Source organism: Ursus arctos, unplaced genomic scaffold, assembly GCF_023065955.2.
Source record: "Ursus arctos isolate Adak ecotype North America unplaced genomic scaffold, UrsArc2.0 scaffold_30, whole genome shotgun sequence".
Taxonomy (NCBI): domain Eukaryota; kingdom Metazoa; phylum Chordata; class Mammalia; order Carnivora; family Ursidae; genus Ursus; species Ursus arctos.
In genome coordinates, this window is record NW_026622986.1 from 14,569,174 (window position 1) to 14,593,502 (window position 24,329).

Below are 24,329 nucleotides of genomic sequence, written 5' to 3' on the forward strand. Positions count from 1 at the left end.
TTTTTTTTTCCAAAATACTATTTATTTTCAATAAGAACATGAGATAATGAGTGCTGTACGCGAAACAAACTATTTTGAAACATAGAAGTCCTTGAATTTTCAGGAAAATGACATACGATCACAAGAATTGCCAATCTGGGGCATATGCTATCAAGTATACCCAAAACAATATTTTTTACATGCCTTCAAAGAAAACCTATTGTTGCACATATAATTAAATTAAATTTTAATGTTACCATGAATACAAAAAGCCTAATTTACTTTGAAATAAAATTAAAAATTAACATGTGTTGGTATTTGTGCCATGAAGAGTACCAAGAACATAACTTTTGTCAAAAAAATTAACTTCTAACTATTCAAAATGGCTCCTGGAGGATTTTCTTTTTCTGGCATTTCTCATGAACTCTGGAATATTGATCTTAAAGTTTCCATTTTGAAAAACAGTAACAAATCATTTGTTTAAAACGCCTCGCAAGGATACCATCAAATTTAGTATGAGAGGGTATTAAATTGACTAATCTTAGGACTCATTCACCAAATATGAGAATTTACTTAAAATAATTCATTGGGGGTTTAAGTTATAAACTCTCCTAATATTCGTGAATGAAATTTAACCTGCCCTTAGCAAGTCTGCGTATCATAGGCCACTGAACTCTCAATATAGTCTACAACGATAACCTAATTAATGTCGCATCTGCACATGAACTTCAGTGCAGTGACTCCAGAGGACCATTATCACCACTTAGATGAAGAAAGTCATTAAGAACTCAGAAAGAGATAAAAGAGTTTTAAAACAAAAATAGCTAAATTGACTAATGCACCCTCTGTAGGAAGCAAACTCAACTTTTTGATGTAGAGCTCTCATGAAAACATTGCCAATTGATCAGAGTATTGCTAGACATTATGCTGACTTCGTTTCTTGTCTCTGACGGGTCCCTTTTGCTTGGCAACTTCTTGGCTCTACTTTTTTGAACCAGAGAAGCTTATGCTAACTTTGATTTTAAAAGAGCCTATTTGTTTTTTAAGTTTGAAGAGATAAAACCAATGATTTTAATGGTTGGACTGCACACACAGGGCCCACACAAATAACTATTTCACATGCAACTTTATTCAACATCCTGGATTGGGACAAAACCTGTATGTTTTTATGGGTTTGAGGTTCACATGAAAATAGCCTTTTTAAGAAAACTAACATTAAGTGGTTTGAATTATGTAAGGTTTGTAAGTTATTTAATGGATTGAAACTATTTGCCGTGATTGGTTTTCAAAGGGAATTGTTATTACAATCCAAGAAAACCTCACACAAAACAATCTCAGGCCTTCTACTATCTATTTTGATGGAAACATATTTTATGATTTCCATTAAGAAGTAATTTTAAAGTCTCATTTTTTCTCAAAAATCTTAAATTTGCTGTATTTATGACATTATAAAATACTTTCTCAAAGATAAAGCTAGAAATTATGATAGCCTGAAATTTAATAACAATTTTTCATTTCATAGACAAAGCACAAGTTTTTAATAATGCCGAGATATGAAACCTATTTTTACATGTTATTGGAAAGAAGCACAAATGTTTGAAAGTCCATATTCACTAGTCTTCCACACAAATCTTACAAAACAGTACACCTACTACATCCAAGAAGAGATAAACATGAGACAGTCTAGATGTCCACTAACTGGTAAATGGATAGACTGTGGTATTCATACAATGGAATATTATATATATATAGTAATACAAATTTAATGAACTGTGGTTCCATTCATCTGCATGGATGGATTTTAAAGTTTTTGAGCAAACTATAAAGTCATGGAAAAACACGCAGTGTGACTCCACTTACATAAGATTCAAAAAGAGGCAAAACTAAGCAATGGAAAGTTATAAAAACAAAGAATGATGAAAATTTAGGATAGTGGTTATCTCAGCGGGAGAGAAGTGCTCGTAATCAAAGAGGAGACAGTGTGGCTATCAAAGATGTAACATTCTACTCTTAGAGCAAGGTGGTGAGTACATGGGTTATTGTTTTATTACTCCTCTTTAACCTGTACATACACTTGACACACTGGAGAAAATGAGAGGAAAGAAAATGGTGACTGTATAGACAACTCTTTTTGAAGAGCACTGATCTGGAGTCTAAAGGAATGAAAGAGTAGATGGGAAGAAATGTGAATGTTTTCAGAGATTTTGTTTTGCTCTTAAGATATGGAGAGAGAGCATCTGAATGACAGAAAGGTTCCATCTGAGGGGAGAGGCTGAAGAAACAGCAGGGATGACTGATGAGGAGAGGCACACAGTGAAAGTTTGCCTCTGAAAGGAGCAGCAGCATGACTCATTCGGGCAGAGGGTAGTAGGAAAAGTTAGAATGACGGGCACAGATTTATACAGTCGATGATGGGAAACGGAAGTACTTCAGATATGGTGGCTGGCTTCTCTTGAATGAGACAAGGTTACTAGCTGAGAGGGGAAGGGCAGAGCTGGCTTTAAGAAATGAAGGCATTGGGGCGCCTGGGTGGCACAGCTGTTAAGCGTCTGCCTTCGGCTCAGGGTGTGATCCTGGCGTTATGGGATCGAGCCCCACGTCAGGCTCCTCCGCTATGAGCCTGCTTCTTCCTCTCCCACTCCCCCTGCTTGTGTTCCCTCTCTCGCTGGCTGTCTCTATCTCTGTCGAATAAATAAATAAAATCTTAAAAAAAAAAAAAAGAAATGAAGGCATCAAATGACAGCTTGGGGCAGTGAGAGAAACTGACTCCAGATAAATGCAGGTGCTCTCTTGGGCATTTCACCTTACGCGTTTCCCTGGCCTCTGTCTAGAACATACTGCCCCTTCCTTTTCACCTAGCAAATTTTCCCATGACTCACCTCAGGTTCCACGTCCTCTGTGAAACCTGTTCTGACTATTCCATGGCAATCCTTTCCTTTTCCTTTTAATCCTTACAGCACTTAGCTGTATCACTCATTTTTTACTTACTCATAACTATCTTGCAGTAACTCTTTTGTGCTGTACGCGGTTTCATTTTTTTGTGTGGTGTCCCTAGCTACAGTGGAGGACAGAAATCACTGTTGTTTTTGGGGGGCACCGTTGCTCCCCCTTTCAGAAAAAGAGTGCATTCTCATACAGTGAACATTTATTTAGTTGTTTGTTGTTCTATTTTTTAAATATGTCATCTACTTAAACAGATATTCTTAAAAGAAAAAGAAAAAAATAAGAATACATGAATAACTGGACTTTGAATCCTCCATTATTTTCTTGTCACTGCTTCTGGTTTTCAATTTTTGGTTTTAGAACTTACTTTGTAGAAGCCAAGCCAGACATTCAATGTTAACACAAAACTGTTTGGTTTTTAGTATTTTTTTAAACAAATTGTTTCTATAAACTATTAAAATGTTTTCTTTACAACTTTTAGTATGCTTCTTCATGGAGGTGGTTCTCTTAGAAAATGAAGCAGAATATTATCTGCAAAGACAAATTATGTTAGGAATGCCATCTTGTGGTTGAGAGCAGTCCATTACACTACAGATCCTTTCAGTAACAATCTTTAATTCAGAAATAAAATATCCAGTAAACTCACAAACGTAAATCATGGTTAAAATTGCTACTACAAAGAAAGAAAAGCTCGATATGTGTGTTATCAATTGTGTGTGGCTTCAGTTGCCAAAAAAGACAATGTTTATCGAAGAGAGAGACAACAGACGAATTATATGGGAATGGACTCCAAATAATACAGAAAAACTGCTACTTATAACTTTTAAGACTATTGAAATACTCTGAATTTTGGAAAGCTTTTCTCATGAAATAGATATTTACTTCTATATCCACTACTAAGTAGTTATGTTGACTATTACATCCTAGATTTAAATCACGTGTCTTGATTTTTAAAATACATAACCCTAACTATAACCATCCAAAGGGAAGTGAAGGACAGAGCACTTATCTAAGTTGAATGGTGTAGGATACATCTAATTGGTTGTAGTCCAAAATGGGACTTGGAAGAGAGGTACGAACACTGGCCCTACCTTAACAGATGAACTTACTACTCCTTCATACAGGTTAGCCATTTGAATGATAGATCATCTTTCCAGTCAATAGAAAACTAGCAATTGTTACAGATGTATTACTTAACAACTACGCTTAAATATTCTAATTGCCAAGTTGACTACGAGACATTCTGATCCACTTAAAAGTGGGGATGAGGGATTGGAAACGGATATATCCCTCACGAGTGCAAAGCACAGCACAACACAAAGGTCCATGCACTATGCTATCCTTCGTCATTTCCAGATTATAAGGTTCCAAGGAAGATGTGCAATATTCAGTTATAGAGATCAGGCTATTTGAAATTCCGAGATAATAGATCTACATGTAGATATATTTACCAAAAAATGAAAATGCTATTGTACTCCAGACAACATCTGGGATTTATTATTGCATGCTTATCGCCAGGAAAAAAAAATATTTGACTCCAAAAGTTTTTATATGAATTGATTTTGTATTAGTTTTTCCACATGACTCTTCAGGACGTTCACATCAGCTGCACAGACGTGGTACTCCATCTTCTCTTGCAGTTTCGTTCTCTCTAATAAGGCTTCATGCGGGGGAGGCAACGCCTTGTAGGAACTCAGTAAATAAAGCTGACTTGATGAAGTATGGTTGATTTCTTTAATCTTTAAAGCCTGCATGACAGCAGGTGCAAACTTGGAGTAATGAGCCGTAGAGGAGACAATCACCGGGCAAGTTTTGTCTTGCATTCTGTCTGCGACCGCTTTGGCAACAGCCGTGTGTGGATCCAGAATATAGCCTGAAGTATTGTAGGTGGAACGAATAGCTGCCAGACACTCTCCCTCGGAGCACCAGTCGGCTACAAAATCCTGCTGAAGTTTCTCAACGAGCATCTTCTCTATCTGGAAGTGACGCTGCTCTTCTAACTGACTGTATAATTTTGTCATTAATTCTCCATCTTTATCAGCCATCAGGTGTAAATGTCGTTCCAGGTTTGAAGCTTTAAGAATATCGATTGCTGGTGAAAAGGTTTGTGTTAATTTTCTTTCCCTTAGATCATAGTGTCCTGTTTTTATAAAATCGGTCAAAACATGGTTCTGATTAGAGGCGCAAATAAATTTTCGAATAGGGATTCCCATCCTTTTGGCATACACTGCGGCTAAAATGTTACCAAAGTTTCCTGTGGGAATACAGACATCGACTGGGCTTCCAAAAGAAATAAATCCTTGGCTAACAAGATCAAGATATGCAGAAGCATGATAAACTACTTGGGGAAGCAGTCGGCCCCAGTTTATGGAATTAGCTGAACTTAAGACTGTTCCATATTCCATAATAAGAAAGCCAGTAAAATCAGAATCTCTAAAAATTCCTTTTACAGCTGTCTGGCAAAAATCAAAATCTGACTCGACACCCACTGCCCATCCATTTTCTTTCTGACTGCCAATTATCTGAGCCTTCTGAAAATCACTTACTCCGTTCTCAGGAAAAAATGTGGCCACAGCTATTCTTTGCTTATCATTGTTATTAATACGGCCAAAACCATTTAAGACTGCACTCCCCGTGTCTCCTGAAGTAGCTACAAGTATCATATAATTGCAACCTGGGGGAATACAGTGTGCAAAAAGATGAGGCATAAGCTGTAAAGACAAATCTTTAAATGACCCTGTTGGTCCGTGAAACAACTCCAGGATGAACTGGTTGCCTGCAAGGTGCCTGACAGGGGCGATTTTTGAGCAGGCAAAGTTTTCCCCATAAGCAGTTTCAATCATTTCTCCCAATCTGGCAGCGGGTACATCCGCAGGATGTATACACTTTTCCAGCAGTATTTGTGCCCTTTCTATGTAGGTTGCTCCTACGAGGCTTTTCCACTCCCTACAGTTTAATTTCGGAAACTCTTTCTCAGGAACGAAGAGTCCGCCGTCAGAAGCCAACCCCTCAATCACTGCTTCGCTAAAGAATTTTGTTGACACCTTCCGTTCCTCGTCTTTAGGCCAAATGTGTCTCGTTGAAACGAACGTTTCTGAGTCCACATCCTGGTATCGTTTGACTGCACTGAGCACTTTGTCAGCTACTTCCTCTGGGGAAGCCCCACTTTCACAGAAAACACGGGTATCGTACCACTTCTTGTAATACTGTCTTCTAAACTTAAGTAAGTCTTTCATAGACGTTCCAGCATCCTGACCGACGATCCTATCGATTTTCATTAGTTTTAAGCGGCTGACTATATCTAGTAGAGGTACATCCAGGTATACAATTATTCCATTTTTCTTCAGATGCCACATGCTAGCGTCATGCATGGGATTGGACCCCGTAAGGGAAATCACACTTCCAGATGCAGAGAAGTTTAACACGGCTTTTCCTTCCTCTTCTAAAAATTGCTCATTACCAACATCCTGTAATTTTTCAGACACACTCATATTCCAGGTTTTTTCAAGGATATCATCATCCACATCTATGACACAACAACCTAGTTTCTGACCTATTATTCTGCCTACTGTTGTTTTCCCAGCACCAGGCAGTCCCATCAGGATAATATTTTTGTCTCCAACAAGAGAGTGGGTTGAGCGCCACGACTTCCTGAATTCTGCAAGTGCAAAGGTTCTTGAAAGAAACAGCTGCACATGTTTATCCGTTCTAACATGTATACTAGAAAAACATTTCTGGGCTATTTGTTTCAGATGCGGACATCGGTTAAAGTGGAGCATTTTCTTTTCACTTTTCTGCCCAAGTCAACCTAAAAACTGGCTTTAGCCCTTTTCAAAACATAAAAACAAAAAAGACATTTGGTTACTAATTTCAGCAAACTTAAAATCCCAAGTGGGACTGAAAATAACCATGTCCACGGTACATAAACTGTTTAGAAATCTTTCAAATGTATGGGACATTTTTTGAAGTATTCAAACCCAAATTCTCATATATAACATCTTATCCCTTTAATAATGTTTTTAATCTCAAGACTGGATAATCAAAACTTTAAAAATTTGAAACTACAAGCAACGCTTTATTCGGAAAATGCCATATCATAGAAGCTTTTTTTAAAAAAAACATACTAAATCAGATTAGTATTTCTTTTCCTGTAATGAAAATTGTTTCTTGGCTTACAACCTATATAAACAAGGATTATTTGGAATGCTATTTACTTGTAATTCATAAAAGCTGAACATTCTTTATATTTAATTTCTAACTTCAGTTATACGAACATGCTGACAGACTATCTTGCTACTCATAAATTTCTCATAAAATTCACAACAGCAAAGTAGAATATTTGCTTACAAAATGCTTAAATAACTTTCCAAACTATAGGGCAGAGATATGGGATTTTCTTTCTTATGTGCCTTTTGTATGTGTGCTGTAAAGAATCACCCTTACTTTTTAACTTTTTAAAAAAGTTAAAATGAAAGGTATAAATTATGTAAATAGTTAAGAAAAACTGATAATTAACAGCACAGTCAAAGGCTACTGAGTACTGGATATCTATAACCTTAACAGCATGAAACTGTCACTTTTGTTTCTGTCCTCTAAACATTATCAGTGGAGACAACTTCACTCAAATTCCAGACTCTACAGTGATAGCAAAAAAAATCAAAACCCAAAAAAACAAAAACTCAGGAACGTTTCCAATGATGAGAGGAAATAATTATTCTGGCATCCAAAGAAGCTCTGCTATTCCCCATATTGCTCAAATCCCTGTCTTTGGAAATATACTCAGCATTAAAACACAAATGTATGCCAGACAAGTCAAATTCTTAGTCACACGTAACATGCAATTTAGTAACTGCTGCAGTGTTCATTCATATTGACTAAAGGAAGTCCTCAGACATGTAGTGGGGCTGTTCACATGTTCTGCAACTAAGCCATATTAAATATCAGATGGCATGTTCAAATACGTTCTGAAAACTTTCAATCCTTTACTACTCTGATTATCTGTGCTACTGTGTTCTGTAATTAAACATTTAAACCATTTTAAAACTAACACCGAATTTAACTTACAAGTTAAATTAGAACTGTCAAGAGAAGGAATATATTTCCTTATTTGGCTTTTCAGCTTGTATGTGCTGACTTGTAAACCATATGACATACAGGAACCAATCTCAGATGAAGGGTTTGTTGATGCTGAGGCAAAGTCAATCTTTGCAAAAAACGGAGTCTATAACAGAAAAATTTTCAAGTTAATCATCACTGCGTACAATGTTATAAAATTCCACACAGACTGGTCTGTTATTAAAATATCCACCTGAAAAAATTTAAAGTACACAAAAAAGAACGAATTGACCCTTTTCATGTTTCCCCAAATCTATTATTAAAAGATTAAGATACTTTTTTTTCCCCCAACATCTGTGTCTTATAATGGAAAAGAAATTTCATTAAACAGTACTGAAGGAATTTCTTCCACCAAGCAATATGAAGGACAGCAATAAAACCAAATAAGAACAAATATAAAATCTCTCACAATGACACCCGAAATTTTAATTACTTAACTGGATGTTCAGTAATGGGAGAAAAATTTAAATCAGTGGACTAAAGCTATGAAATGAATGTTTGAATTACTCTTGTAGGTTGTTTTATCCATCTGAATCACTACATGATTTGTATGTAATAATACCTACTGTAAAAAGTGCAAATAAGGTGTCTGCTACACACAGGTACACCTTGGCTATTTAATTGAGTTTACAATAAATTCAAAACACATATCATAGGCTGGCATATAAGAATATTGTCATAGATATAGGAATATTATTGTCACTCCACGACAATGAACCAAAAACATATAAATTGAATCAGAGTATCTAGACTCAAGGCTAGGTGTATTCTTTTTTTTATGGTTTGGTTAGTTTATAAGGCTTCAGAGAAAATATGGGTACTTACATGAATCAAGAACTGTTTTGCTATGCACAGTGTAATTCCTTCCCTGCCATAAACCAAGGGTCAGAGAAGTATACACTTGAACCATATTGGCAAATGTCTTTTTACCAAACTGCATTCTAGTATAGTACTTTAACACCAGCTAGTTTCCTTGGAGGAGGGGGAACACTTTCTAAAACCACCCGATTCACCTGTTATTCAGGAGTGTGTGTTCTTTTTCAGCTCCTGATGAGTAACTTTCTGATGTCTGGATTAACAGTAATTGTATTACCTGAGTAGCTGGTTGGTTTTTCTGGACATTCAATCTTTTAACTGATCTTTTTCACTTTGTGTTGGTTGCTACAATGCTTACCATTAAAAGTAGAAGACCGTAACACAAACATTATGCGTTGGTCGCCTTATTTTTTTAACCTGTTTTCCTTTATTTTATATGAATTAAAACCAGAAAATTATGACAGTTTAATTGAATTTAGTATATTATTTCACAATAAAAATCTTCCTGAAAATAGCAAAAGGCAGTTGTTAAAGGGCTATAACAGGTAACAAATATTATCATTTTTAAAGAAAAATAAAGAAGATAAATTCTATTTTAAGTAACATACTAATTTTATTTTGTAACATTTAGCCACAAATTAATTTTAGGGTTTCAACATCCATTGTAAGCAAACCAAAAGACAAGATAGAATAATATCCACAGCATATAACTTTCATCTGGAAACTAAGTCTTTACTTCAGAGGTAATAAACTCAATTCTCATTATTCATGGTATTATGTTCTATAAAGTCATCACGAGTACTGAATTAGTGAACAGTGCGTATTCCCATTGCTCCTAGGGAAATACAGGGTTAGGTTTCTGTGACCCTCAAGTCACATTTTTGCCAATTGATCAATACATAGGCTTGTTTTATGTGTTTGGGTTTAAAGTCATTTTATATATTTCTTATATTTTTAACATATAATTTATACACATATATATACGTAGCTGACTCATTATCACTGAACAGCCAACAGCACTCTAACTTATGCCTGAATGAAGTTTATCTAACACACGTTTTATCTGTAAGGCACATTATACCCTTAATACCTTAGGAACACTAGGCAGCATGTCAGCAATCTAGGGGGCATTTTAAGCAGCAAAATCACCAACTAGAGGCACAAAAATGTGAAAAGTGTGGCATTAACTAGAGTGGCGAGAGGACACTGGTTTACGGCATTTGAGCTGAAACAGCAAGGCAGAGCATCGTCTTGCTTGACCACAGCTTGGAGCACGCACATCAGGAGACTCAAATTTTCCACCACTGTGCGTGTGCCCATGAATGAATGCACAAGTTCTGCAAGTATTAATTTGGGCTTATAAAAAAATTTTAGTGAGTAGAATTCACAAATATGGAACCTGTGAGAAGTGAGGATCACCTGTGTATCATTTTCCTTTACGATTCAAAGCCATGTTATTAAGCTCTTGCATTTATTTATACTTTATAGGTATTTCAGTCTAGTGGTCACGAACAGGCAGTTTTTCTTCAGCCAAAGGACAAAACTTTTTCAAATTAAATGGAAGTCAATCACGGGAGGCAGAAAACAAAGTAGTACTTAAAGACCAAATCTCTTGGCCATAAAGTACTCAAGTTTTACTGTATCAATGTTCTTAAATATTTTTTTGTAGAGCCAAGTTCTTCATGAAAACATTTTAGTCTAACTCCTCAGAGGGTGGAAGATCTACCCAACTCCATCATACGTGAATACTTTTTAAATAGGTTTTCCTGCTGATCACCTAGAGTGGGGTTTTTTGATCCACTAACTCCACTGGATACTTTTTAGACATAATAGACACTTGTCATTCAAACAGACAAATGAAAAGGCTGTCAGTGTCACAGCAAGAACTTCAAAAAACATAAACAGAATGTCCACATGTACAATATAATTCAAGTACTCTTTGATCTCGACACAAAATTTAACAATTTTACTGTGGCAAGCTGATCAAAACTGAATAATGAATTCAAGAAAAAAAGTACAGAAATCACTTTCTAAAATCACTTTTAAATTATTTCCTATGAATGCTAATAAACTTACATTTTTAAACCAGAAATTCATATTAATTTTCAGCAACCTATTTACAGTGATGCTTTCCTAAGGACACCACTATATGATTGCTAATCAACTAAAACCATACCTACTATCAATTTTTACTCCCAAAATGGTCCAGAAGAGTTTTTTCAATTCCATTATAGAATCACCTAGTTTCCAGTTCCTCTGGGAAATTATCCAAATCCTATTTAGTCAGGATGATTTAGCATTTGTCACCCTTTTAAAATATTTGTTACATACTATTCCAAAATAAAACAGAAGTCATAGCACTTTAAAAATTATTTCTTGAGAACTGGCTGTGGTTCAGTGAACTTCTGAAAATATTTATGCCACGATTATGCTTGTCACCCTATATTAATACAATCTAAATTTCTCAGAATGACTAAATCTAGTCCTTCATCTTATGAAGACTATTTTTTTTTAATTCTTAAAAATGACTGTATTTTTAGAGCAATAAATTGTTTTCCAATACATAATAAAAAATGCAAATTTCCTAGGACATAAACTAACCAGGGTGAGGTGAAGTTGTGCTACTCTGGACTATTGACCAAAATCCTCTCAACACGCCTTTTGGTCAGTCAGCTATTACTTCCCTGCAAATAGCAAGGTGGAGAGGGTGGAAGGACCACACACTCCAGTCATCTTGTACCCAAGGGATCTTACAATCAAGTAGAATTTACAAGTTAATCACTCGTCTTTGCCCCTGTCTTAGTACCAAAGCTGATTAAGCCTTTCCTGTTGCTAGCCTTTAACTGTTAGATATCCTCCTAATGATATGAGTATTTAATTCAAAAGACTTTTTAAGTACCCTTTTTAATTTTATAACTTAGAAATATATTATTATAAAGAATATCTCTTATACAGAGTTAATTTTCCTCCTAGTTGTCTTTTTCTATATTCCTACCTAAGCTCATTTTGTTCATCTAAGTAAATTAGAATTAATCTTTAGCAAAAAACTCTAACTTGTACATACAACCATTTACAGCAGGGGTCTGTGCAAACTATAACCCACAGGCCAAATCTGTGTAAAATTATAACCACCCTTTTGTAAATTAAGTTTCATGGGAACACAACTTTGCTTATTTATTTGTTCATCTGTTTTGTATTGTCTTTGGCTGCTCTTGAGCGACAACAGTAGAGTTGAGCAGTTTTGACCAAAACCATTTGGCCTGCAAAGGCCTAAAGTATTTATTATCTAGCCCTTTACAGAAAAAGCTTATGACCTGTCAGTATACCAATACTAATTCCCCGTAGGCGTACTGGACATAGACATTTTTTGAACAGTACTGCCATTCTGAGGGAATTATAAAAATGAGAACTATAGTCTTTGTAAACATGCTTTCAAAAGGCAAGCAGAATTATAGATCAAGTATCTAAGGAAAAAGTTCCTTTCTAAATGATTTAACAACTTCATCATGACTGTAAATGAAATATACTACAGTGAGGAGATCATGAATTGGTATTTTTAAAACCACAATAAATATACTGACACCCCTGAAATTACTGTATTCAGTAACACCAGAAAGTCAAGACTAGTTAAGGTTGGTTGGTACTTACTAATTGGAGAAATCATGCTTTGCCCTTACTGGCTTTTTTAGGAACTGATTAATATGAAGCATCCCAAAGTGTTTCTTCTTCATTAGAAAATGTATAAGCTTTGGCCAATGACTATCCACTTGGTTAATGGTATCATCATTACCAGTCCTTAGTTCAAATCTTAGCATGTATAAAGAGAAAACACACACACACACACACACACACACACACACAAACAAACAAAATAGCCCTCCAAACCCAAAACATAAAATAGTCAAAGGGGAAAGGAAAACGACAAAGTGGTATATACCAAAAAAAAAAAAAAGTTTTGAAAAGTAGAAGGTCTGATGTGAAGAACAGGACCATCATCTCCAACGTGCCACTCATCTGAAATAAAATGCTCAACGCCTGGGATAAAAAATGAAAATCTGATCAACTAGATAAGAAAAAACTAAATTTATTCTTATCTAATCAAATTCGCTAAGAGCCCCAACCTATAAGTACCCACACATTCTGCACAGACTTTTAAGCAGGAACTAAAAGGTTAACGAAGCCATCATGCTGTTTTTCTCTCTCCACCGATCACACTGGCAGTGAGATGACCAAAACTGGTGTTGGTTTTTTATCTTAAACCATCTCTATTCCCTTTGGGCAGTGGCATCTGTAAGGTTCGTTCAGACCAACTATCTTCTTTCCCAGATATTGCCAAAACGTCTTTTAGAGACTCCAGATGGCAAAGGCTTCTGCATGAATTTCTTTCAGCAGCCATACGCGCATAAATAGGTTTATGTTAGTGCAGACGGTTGAAAACAGAACAAAACCGCTCCCGAGAAGACATTTTCAAAATGGGACACCATAAAAATTGACAAAAATTCAGGGGCCCATTTAAGAGGCTTCTCCTAGGTTAGGCTGCTTATTTAACAAACATCAAGTCCACACGCCTGTGGATAAAGACCTAAGAGGAGGGGCCCGACCAGGAGGTACACAAGGCTGAGAGCAGAGAACCGGGGGAGGAGGGAGGTCGGGTCGACGGGAGGATCACTACGCGACAGGTGGATGGGGAGGACCGCGCGACGCGTGTGGGCGCGCACTCCCACAGGTGGCGAGCAGGGCCGCGCAGCGAGCTCCATGCAGCCCCAGGCAGAAGCAGCGGGGAAAATGAGCGCAGAGTTGAGATTACAACGGAGTAGCGGACAGGGGAAGGAACGAGGTGCGGAAGGCATGCAATGGGAACGGACCGGTTTCTTCCGTTTCCCTTTCTTTCTCCTCAAATCACTCACCAAGAAAATCACACTGGGAAGACGGGAGAAAGGAAAGAAAATGGGGAGGAGCGTCCAGGAGCCGCCAGTGCCGCCTCAGGACGTAGTACCACACCTCTGGGGCTCACCGGGCTCGCCCACAGCCCAGGCCCCAGGCCTTCGCTACGCCTGACCCGCCCCCAGCCCCGTGCTGCTGTCTCTGCGCCTGCGTCAGTGAAGGCCTGCGCGCCCGCCGCCACACCCACGCCCCGAGGAACGCACATCGGGCACGTGACCCTCGGTACCCGCTCCACCTACCTGAATCCTTCCTGCTCCTCAGGCTCCTCCCCACCGGGTCCAGCTCTCCCCAGAGGCCCGGCGCCAGCGCGGCCTCAACGACTCGCCCCGCCCCCGCCGGTATTGGCGCCTGCGCACAAGAGCCTTATTGTGTGACGGCTGCGTACCAACTGCGCTTCCGTACTGTCTCTGGTAGAGTATATCTTTCTCTCCAGATACGCAGAGACAGAAACGAGCAATATTTTTAAGGGGATGCCATTCAACTCATTATTCCCAAAGGCACATATAAACAGTGGTTTCCATATTGAACTCAAGCAGAAAAACTGCAGGGGGAAACCTAGTTGACCGTGCTGCCTTCCACTTCCCCGTAGCCTAGCAACTGTTTCCAAGGCAACCACGCCGTCAACAACGCTAAGCAACCCCAAGAGAATTAGAAGGGTAATTTTATTTTCTTCCCAAGAGGACTGTTAAGAAGAGGTCAAAGGGGAATTAGGTGAAAGAGAGAAACCGTAGTTCTCTGAGAAGACAAGAGTAGGAAAGGAGAAACAGTGAAGAAAAAGACAGATGTTGGTATAGTGAGAAAAAAAGCTGAATATTTTTAAGGAGTCATTTTGGTGGCCATGGATACAACTTGCTTTTCTGAGAGCATTTATAACCTCATACCTATTGACTGGAAGGAGCCTCCCCAGCCTCCTAGGTATGTGGGTAAGCAAAGATTATCACTTGAAACAAGAAGAGGGAAAAATTATTGCCATTTAGGGTTAACTGAGCATCGTATGACGTTGAGAAAGAAAGAACATATATTTTTGTCTCACTGAAGTAGCCTTGGATTTCAGCCTAAGGAAGTGGCTGCAAATCTAGGTATTTCGCATCTCACAATTCACAGAGAGGGCCATCCAGTGCTGTGAGAGGGCCGTTTTATTATGTTAGCTGCCTGTTAATACAGTATGTAATTGTTTCGTAATTTATTTAATTGTTCATACATGATGTGGTATACAAAATAGCGTGAAATTTCTTGTTGCTGTTGAGAAGAAAAAATCATTTATATTATCCTGTGTTAGGATACTTGGTATTTGGTTTCAGGAGTTCATTGTTTTATTTCTGACTACACTACTGATCCCTCTCTAAAGGGAGAGTAGTTATTTATTTCTGAGATTATTGTCAAATATAAATTCTTGTTTGATTCTGAAGCTCAGTTTTTTGATTGGTAAAACAGAATAGATTAGCTTCTAAGGTCTTCTCTGGATCTGATAGTTGGATAGAAGGAAGAGTAGATGGGTGGTGGCCCAAAAGTATGTAATTGAGTTAAAATATTTACAAGGTATTAGGAGCCCTTAAGTTCCCCACATTTCAAAAAGTTAACCCCAAAGTAAATATCTCATTTACTATCCTCTGTAGGAATTTAGAACTTATGTAAATCTATGGGGAGAAAAGAAGGTGACTAGTGCAGAAAATTTTATTCCTCCTAGTACTCAAAATATTTGCTGGTTTTTACCTTCTTTTGCTGATGCAAGTCAAAACCACATTGAAAAAGCACTAGGCTAAAAAGTAGGCTCTGTAACTAATTGGTTTGGGAATCATTAATAAATTTTCATTTGTTTTATGATGTGTAAAACAAACTAAATGATTCAGATAATCTTTACGTTTCCTTTCAGTAATCACTTAGGTGCATAGCATCAACAAGTGGGCAAATCCTTCCATTTTAAGCCTGAGTATCTAGTTTTAACAAGAGCAGTACCTATATTATATTCTATTAGCTTCTCAAAATCTAGTTGAAACTGGAAAGAGGAATGTAAAGTAAAATGTGATGGAGTTTCAGAGTTTGGGAAAAGGATTCAAATTAACTACTGCTGAATGAATTTTTGGTCACAAATTCCTGTATGTTGTATTAGATGAAGCTCCTCCTTTCTGTAACCACCGGTAGATTGTATTTTCTATAGAGAACTGAATTTGAACGTTAAGGTATTTTATGAGATAGGTGTTTTGTTCACTGGTAATTAAAAAAGATGCACCTTTACTGCCTCTAAGTAATTTTTTCACGAAATTTCCTAGGAACAATCTTTATTCATTTGGCAAGCAATAAATGAGCCCCTGTTATGTGTATAACGTTGCCCTTGGAGAATGCTCTTGGGAAATGTTGGAAGTGACAGCACAAACTCCTTGGTTGACTCTGAAGGACTAAGTAGGGAAAAGGAACTCCTGGTGAAGGGAATAGAAGGCATCCAAATGTGCCAAAGAACTCTCTCTGTTAGAGTGAGACTATCCACAACAACCTATGCTGTTTGCAACAACCCTGAGAAGGTTTTAATGTGAAAATGTGTCAGGCAAGCAAACCACCGATATATAAAAACAGAGCATGATAACACATTCCTCTCACCACACTAACGTTTACTTGTCCTGACCCAATCCCCTTACTAATGGGAAGAATTAATAATAAGAAAGAAATGTATTAACCTACAAGACTTATTTGCATTACTGAGTTACAAATCCAGCTTCAGGAAAGCTCACTGCAGCTCTTTGCAAGATTAGCAAAAAATGTCCAGCTTTCACAAAGAAGTGGATTCCTCAACAACTTAACTGCATTGTGATCTCCCACATCTCAGAGGTTACAGTCTCCTTGGGACACTACAGTATAAACATGAACATGTTGACTAACAATAAAACCATATATTATTGGAAACCCTAATGAGAGATGCAGATAACTGAGAACTCAGAAAATGGATATATGTAACAAAAGTGGGGTGAAGGGCATCCTCTTGCAGTTGAACTTAATGAGCTGGGACTCAAGATGTAATGGTGTTAAAGTCAATGAGAAGCCATGAATCCATTTTCAAAATTTCAGTTGCTCATGATGCTTGAGATAGTTTCCAAGATGTTCACCAAATTTGTCACCCTTCTACTGATGGCTCCAGTTACTTAATGTCTCCAATCATTCTGTCTTTCTTTTTTGTTTAAGGTAATATTCTAGGTATGTACTGAACAGCCCATGGTACCATATCTCTTTCCTTGCAGTGCAATACTTTTATTAATACACTCATTAGCATTTTGACATTCATTTCCCTGCCATTGCCTCACATTGAAATTTCCACATGAACTATGACTAAGGTTGGTCTCTACCATCTTATAATTAATGTAACTGTTTTTGATCTAAACTCATTGTTATCTGTGGAGATAGTTTTGAACTTTGACTCTTTCATATACTCTCTCAACCATCCCTCCCAGCTTTGTGTCTTTTGCAAATCTAGTAAGTATGTCTTTTATATCTCCACCTGTCATCGAACAGGGCAAGTACTTTGCACTTTAGTAGGCTACTTCTTTAGTAGGCTACTAGACACATCTTTTTAGGCTGACACCAACACAGATTTTGAGGGTTCAGTCAGTCATCCATATGCATCCATTAATCAATTCATATTTCTTTACCTTATCAGCAAGGATAAGAGGCTTTGCCAACATAAGATGTATATTACGTCTAAGGTATTTGCCTGATTTATGAGTCAAATAATCTTTTTTTAAAAATGATGTTCATTTCAGTGAACTGAAACTCCAAATGGCTTGTTTAATCATTGCTTCTCTATAAGTTTTTAGATGCGCTCCAAAATTGACCTCAGGCTCACCATTGTGGAGTTTCTGGGTGCATACTTTTTTAAAAATGGAAGTATTTAATGTGTAAGCACCCACTAGTTGGCTGTTTTTAGGCTTTCTGGTTTTCATTGATGTTAACTGTGACATGTAGTCGGAATTTCATTTGCAGAGCTCCTCATTCTTCTTGGACTATCTTTCATTTTTTTCCAATTTCCATACTGTTAAATCTGTATTTTCTGAGGCTTTGTAACATCTCTTCGTTTAAAGTCTAGCTATGTATCTAACTTTGCTAAGCAATCTTGACTATTGTGAAATCTTAGATGACAGGATCATTTTCTCCTGAGATTCAGACAATTTGTAGCCAATAATTCAATTGGGGAAAGCAGTAGTCCTTTCAAATGAACTTCTATTCAAAGAATGTCAAAAATATTCCAAAGCCTTTGTTTTTAGTATAGTGAAATTTTATGTTAAAATTCCCATTGTTCCAATATATGGTCTCAGAATTTTGTACCTAGTGTTAGAAATTGTTATTCAGATTTTTAATTTGGCTGTCCAGTCTCTGCAGACTTCCATAATAATAACACTTCTTTTCATCTCTTGTAAAGAAAAGAAAGTAAACTTTACATGTACTAACATGGAAAGAGATCACATTGTATTAAGTTTTAAAAAGCAAGTTATATTTCATACATAAATAGAAATATAGAAAACTGAATTTATTTGGAAAATGGGTTGAGGAAAACTAGATTTTTATTCATTTTTTAAAATTGAGATGTAACTGGCATATACCATTATATTAGTTTCATCATTGTTTTCTATTTTTGTAATTTGGAAAAGCAAAAAATTATTCAAATAGAATAAAACGTATTGTTTCATGTAACAAAACGTATTTTCAGCTCACAAAATAATGTATTGAATCACAAGATTGAAAATTAAAAAGAGGTGAGAGTATACATACTCTTTTCTTACCACAAGGAAAGTTATTTCATTAATCAAGAGATAATATCTGCCAGTTCCAACCTGCGTATGAAATTTAAGGCACAAGTTTGGATTGAACATTATTTTCTGAAGGTATCTAATGAGCTCATTCAGTTTAGACCATAATTAATCCTTAGCTATTGAATTCAAGATTGAGGAAGTCCCCAAAAAGCAAGAAGCAATTCAGTGTTGCTCCAAAGAAATTTATCCAGATTGTGTAAGAAGAGAGTACAAGTTGTTAAAAGTGGTATAGCTAAACTTCTGTGTCCAATCAAGGATGGAATTTCGTCTCTCACCTTAAACAACTAAAACAATAGGGGGGAAAAGTGTACATCAATGGTTTTCAGACAATGGACAACAAGCAGCACAGAGCAGTCATCCCTAGGAGAAGAGAAACAAGCCTCACAATTGCCCCACCATTCTTCCTAGAGAGTTTCCAGGCCAAAGTCCAGAGAAGAGGAATTTAAACAAAACCCAGCAGTTCCTTGAGTTAAATGGGACAGAGTTCAGAGCCTGGGGAGTTCAAGGCATGTAGAGTTCATAGCACAGAGACACGGAGTACCAGAGAGGAAAGAACCGGAGAGAGAGAAAAAGAGAGGGAGTGTGTGTGCTATAGAAATATGCAAGATTTTTCTGAAATCTTTGGTTGACATTACATGTATGCAATGAACCTACAGAGGCCAGAAACATAACCAACAGAAGATAGTAGAGCCGGATAAAGTTTGAATTCCCACCAGCCAGAGTGGAAACACCTCCTGGGGCACAGGGCATTGAGTAGTCCACTCAAAAGTATATTGCCTGCCTCAGTAGTGGGGCCAAATTAGAGCTAGACTTAAAGCTTTTCTGGACCCAGAAATATAATCCATAACCAAAAGAAAAATCAGTCAATACAAACAGACAAAGAAATGACATCAATGAGAGAATTAGTAGACAAGAGCATTAAAATTATTTTAAATATTCTCTATGTATTCAAAAAGGTAGAGGAAAACATGAGCAAGATACAAAGAGAAATGGAAGGACTAAAAAAAAAAGACCAAACAAAAACAAAACAAAACAAAACAAAAAAACAAAAAACAAAACCAAATTCTAACTTCTAGACATAAAGGATACCACTTCTAGAATGAAAATGGTCTACTGGATGGGATTAACAGTAGCTAAAACACTGAAGAAAATACTGTTGAATTTGAAGACAAAGTAATAGAACAATACAAAATGAAAGGAAAAAACCGAAAAGGAAAAAAGTGAATCAGTGAGTTGTAGACGACATCAAGCAGCCTAACATAAGTATAATTAGAATTGCAGAAGGAGAGGAGAGAGATGGGTAAATAGAAAACATACTTGAATAATGACCAAAATTTTGACATAGTTAATGAAATTTCCAAATCCACAAATCCAAGAATCACAATGAGCCCTAAGCAGAAAGAAGAAAAAGAAGAAGGAGGAGGAGAAGAAGAAGACCATACCAAGGGATATTACAATCAAATTTCTTAAAACCAGAAATAAAGAGAAAAATCTTAAAAGCAGCCAAAGGAAAAAGAAACATCGAATACACAAGAAGAAAGATAGCAAATATCTCATCAGAAACAATAGAAGCCAGAAGTTACAAAGTCCTTAATGCACAAGAAAGGGTATAAGTTGGAAATTTGGATTTACATAATGAAATAAAGAACACTGGAAATGGTAAATATACGATAAATATTAGAAATTATTTTTCTCTTTAAATTTAATTAAAATATAGTTAGCTTTTTACAGGGGATTAATCACAATGAATTATGGGTTTTATAACACATTGAAGTAAAATATATTAAACACTGGGACAAAGGTGGGAGGAGGAGTAAATGGAAATATTCTTTTGTACAGTTCTTATACTGTGTGTGACATGGTATAATGTTACTTGAAGGTAGGCTCTGGTAAGTTAAACATGTATATTGTAAACTTTAGAATATCCACAAAATAAAGTCAAACAAAAATAAAAACTAAGGTGAAACAAAAAGAGGAAGAATGAACAAAGGTGTATGTAGAAAACAAATAGCGCGATGGAAAATTTAAACACAAATGTATTTTTAAAATTACATCAGGTATTAATGGTCTAAACAAATAAAAGAGATTAGAAAGAGTTAAATTTCTGTGCCCTCCATAAAAAAAAAAAAAACCAACCCTTTAACAAATAGTCACAAAATAAGTAAAAAGTCAAAGAATGGAATAACACTGTGTTGCCACAGATCAAAGGAGTCCTGAGGTGGTTTTGTTAATACGAGATAGAGCAGATTTTAGAGTACAGAGTTTCAAAAGGAATAAAGAACTTTACTTCATAATGATGAAGTAGTCGCTTCAAGACGATCTGGTAATTTTAAATGTTATGACCTATGATCAGAATTTCAAAATACAGAAAGCAACAATTGATAGAACTAAAAGAAGAAACGAACAAATCCACAATTGTAGTCAGAGATTTCAACATTTTTCCATAATTAGTAGACCACTTGAAAATACTACCCGTGTGACCTGAGTGATATTTATAGAACATTCCGGCCAGCAACAGCCAAGTACATTTTCTTTTTGACTGTATATAGAACATTTACCAGGTTAGACTCTACTTTGTGCCATAATACAAGTGTCAGAAAGTTTAAGAGGATTGAAATTGTACAAAATATATACTTTAGCCATAGTAGAAATTAATTAGAAATCAGAAAGACATCTGGAAAATCCCCAAATATTTGGAAACCAAACAAAGCACATCTAAGGAAACTCTTAAGTCAAAGAAAATAACGGAAAAGAATTAAGAAAGTATTGTAAGCTGAATGAAAAGGACGACACAAGCATATCAAGATTCGTGGGATGCAGCTATAAGCAGGCTTAGAGGAATTCTACAGTTTTAAATACTTCTAATAGGAAACTATTAAGTTTAAAGTCAAATACCTAAAGATGCACCCTAAGAAACTCAATCGAGAAGGGCAAATTAAACCAGAATAAGGGGAAATAATAAAGATAAGTGTGGAAATCACTGAAATGGAAAACATGTGAACATTAGAGAAACACAATGACAAGATCAATGAAATAAATGCCTAGCTAGACAGATCAGCAGAGAGAACAAGGACACAATTCACCAATATCAGGAATGGGAGAGGTGACATCCCTGTCGATGCTACACATGTTCACAAGTTAACAAGGAAATACTATAAACTTGACCCTGGAGCCTCTCTCTGAGGGCAAAGCTTCCATCAAGGGTGCTTGATAGACAGGGCTCAGATAATCACACTTTATGTCTGTCTCTGAATGAATATAGACTTATATATATTTAAAGTGTATATCTTTTCTTAAACTTGAAATCACTTTTACTGGAAATACAAATGCTACAACTTTTTTTTTTTTAATTTTAGGTACATATCCATTTTTAAGACATCTGTAAAAGATAACATGCAAAAACATAAAACTGCAATGAAGACTATGGGACCACCAAAAGTTGAAGTACCTTCTCCAAAGGATTTCCTGAAGAAACATTCAAAGGAAAAACCTCTACCACCCAGTAGGTTTTATCACTCTATTTAATAGTAAAAGGGCTAACAGATCAATTAACTAGAATTATCTTACAGTCAATGAATATCGAATGTTCACAGGTGAGAAGTTTACCTCATATTTAACAGAATCTGAAGTTCTAGGAGAAAGTAGTAGTAGAGAATGTAGTGGAACAAGAAGGTGGAGAATACTAAGTTGTCCCCAAAATCGACTTTCCCTGTGATGGTACAAGCATCTGACCTACATCGTGGACTAGCCAGTAAAGCCCCACCTCCAGCCCCACATGCCTCACCATTTTGGTCCCTAGCCAGATGATCTCAGTAACAAATAACAATTACAAGAAGAGTTCGAAACCCCAGTGAGAAGATTGTGTGGCTTCTAAACACTATCTGGTCTTTTCTGTAAGAGATGAGACTCACAACTGTTATACCAGTTGAAGCAACTATCAGGCATGGGCTTTAACTGTCCCAGATCTCTAAGACCATTAAGACAGTAAATGAGTCAGGTGTCATGGAGGAGGCTTCATGAATGAGTGGGAGACAAAGCCAACTTCTTGGGCCTGTGTGTAGTCACACAGGGCCGTGTGCTTAGAAGTTTGGCTTAATGCTCTGCTTTGCTCTCTTGAAATTCTTAATTTTTGATCAAGGAGCTCCACGTCGTCATCTTGTAGTAGGCTTTGCAAATTATGTAATTAATCATGGTCCTAGAGTATATAGCTATTAGGAAAAAGGCCACCTGGAAAACAGACGGGTATGTATGCATGGAAGCAGCTTCTTCCTATCCTGGGTGTGTCTTTCCTGATGTTTTAGGATGATAGAGAGGACAGGGAAATTAGTCTCTCTCTTTTACAGTTAGCCTTTTTCTGTTGCCTGGCATCAAGGAAATAATGCAACATCTCAAGCCCAGCTAGGCTGTACCTTTTGACAAAAGTGAAACTACTTCTCCCTTTGGCAATATTTTATATCCCACAATCCCCTTTCATAACCCATAATGGCATGACAAAGGATGAGGATATTATCAGGAAAGATGGAAAAAGCAACTCTAAAAATACAACATTTTTGCATAAATTCATGTCTTTCAAAAGTCTCTTTTGTATATTTCTCAAGGGGAGTCTTGGTACTTTGTGACCCACAACCACTTGAGAGCACTGGAAAATCTTAAAATGGAATCAGTTTATTTCAATGATATTATTTAGGTTCTCATGTATCCTCTCTGGAGTTAAGCACATTATATAACACAACTACCAAACATATAAATCCTAAATATCAAATAAGGAAAAAGAGATGAAGTCTCTCTCTCCCCTTATAACAGGACAAAACAAACACAAAATTATATTAGCCTCGTGAATAATCAAGAAGGTGGGGGTGTTGCAAGAGTTCAATCCAATGAGTTAAAGGTAATGTAGAGCAAGGCCGCTTCCAGTCTCTTTTCGAATATTCTGTCATTTTGAACACAATAGTTTTGAAGAGAGTAATTTGCTAGACACACTGAACGATACTTTACAGATACATGAACATTTCTCTAACTTCAAATGATAGAACATCTGCATGACAAGGCTGTGTTGACCTTGCCATTTTGATAAAAAACAAACCATTTGGTTTTCAGATTTATTATCACAGCTACCAAATAACTTGTGAAGAGACGCCCTCATGCCATTTTTCAAGCCTCACCCCACTGCCAACCCCTACACCTGGGATGACAGAAAAGGTGAGGTTTAAATAGATTAACATGACGAAAAGACAGGGCCGGCTCTAGGCACCATCGGGCGGACAACCAAAGCCAGTCAAGGGTTGTAATTTACTCACGTAAGAATGAATTATCAGCCTTTCTAAACTGTTTCCTCATTTTCTAAGAATTCAGTTTTCCCTCTTATATACATTTCTAACGCTGCAGATTTCCTTAGAGTTACCTTTGCATGCACTTTCAATTCATAATTAAATTGGGCCTCTTAATATTTTCCAAGTGAACGTCTAGAGAATAGATAACTCTAGTTTTTTAGGCAAACAGATTAGGCAAACCTCATTTGGTTGAATGTATCTGGTAGAAGGAAGCTATTTGGGTTGTAACAACGAGCCCTTATTCTCTGCTCCAGGCTTTATAGGAACTCCAAATTCAATTTCTTTTTTTTTTTATAATAATTTTTTATTATGTTATGTTAGTCACCATACAGTACACCCCAAGTTTTTGATGTAAAGTTCCATGATTCATTACTTGCGTATAACACCCAGTGCACCATGCAATACG

General features: G+C 36.6%; 2 protein-coding genes across 3 annotated transcripts in view; one reads left to right on the forward strand and one right to left on the reverse strand.

Moving 5' to 3' along the window:
• Positions 1-14,140, reverse strand: THNSL1 (threonine synthase like 1). 2 transcript variants are annotated; one of them, XM_044392207.3, is made up of 3 exons: positions 14,037-14,140; positions 7,987-8,143; positions 1-6,749 (listed from the first exon to the last, which is right to left on the reverse strand). In XM_044392207.3, the coding sequence occupies exon 3, from the start codon at positions 6,699-6,701 to the stop codon at positions 4,470-4,472; it is 2,232 nt and encodes a 743-aa protein (XP_044248142.1). In that variant the 5' UTR covers positions 6,702-6,749; positions 7,987-8,143; positions 14,037-14,140; the 3' UTR covers positions 1-4,469. The 2 variants fall into 2 exon arrangements, with proteins under 2 accessions (XP_044248142.1, XP_026334706.1); XM_026478921.4 differs by lacking the exon at positions 14,037-14,140 and adding an exon at positions 13,761-13,940.
• ENKUR (enkurin, TRPC channel interacting protein) overlaps positions 13,933-24,329 on the forward strand; it is a 24,021-nt gene continuing 13,624 nt past the window's right edge. Inside the window, exons 1-2 of the mRNA XM_026478924.3 lie at positions 13,933-14,712; positions 21,950-22,095. Of these exons, the coding sequence (XP_026334709.1) occupies positions 14,636-14,712; positions 21,950-22,095 (223 nt within the window). The 5' untranslated portion in view covers positions 13,933-14,635. The remainder of the gene's footprint in view (positions 14,713-21,949; positions 22,096-24,329) is intronic.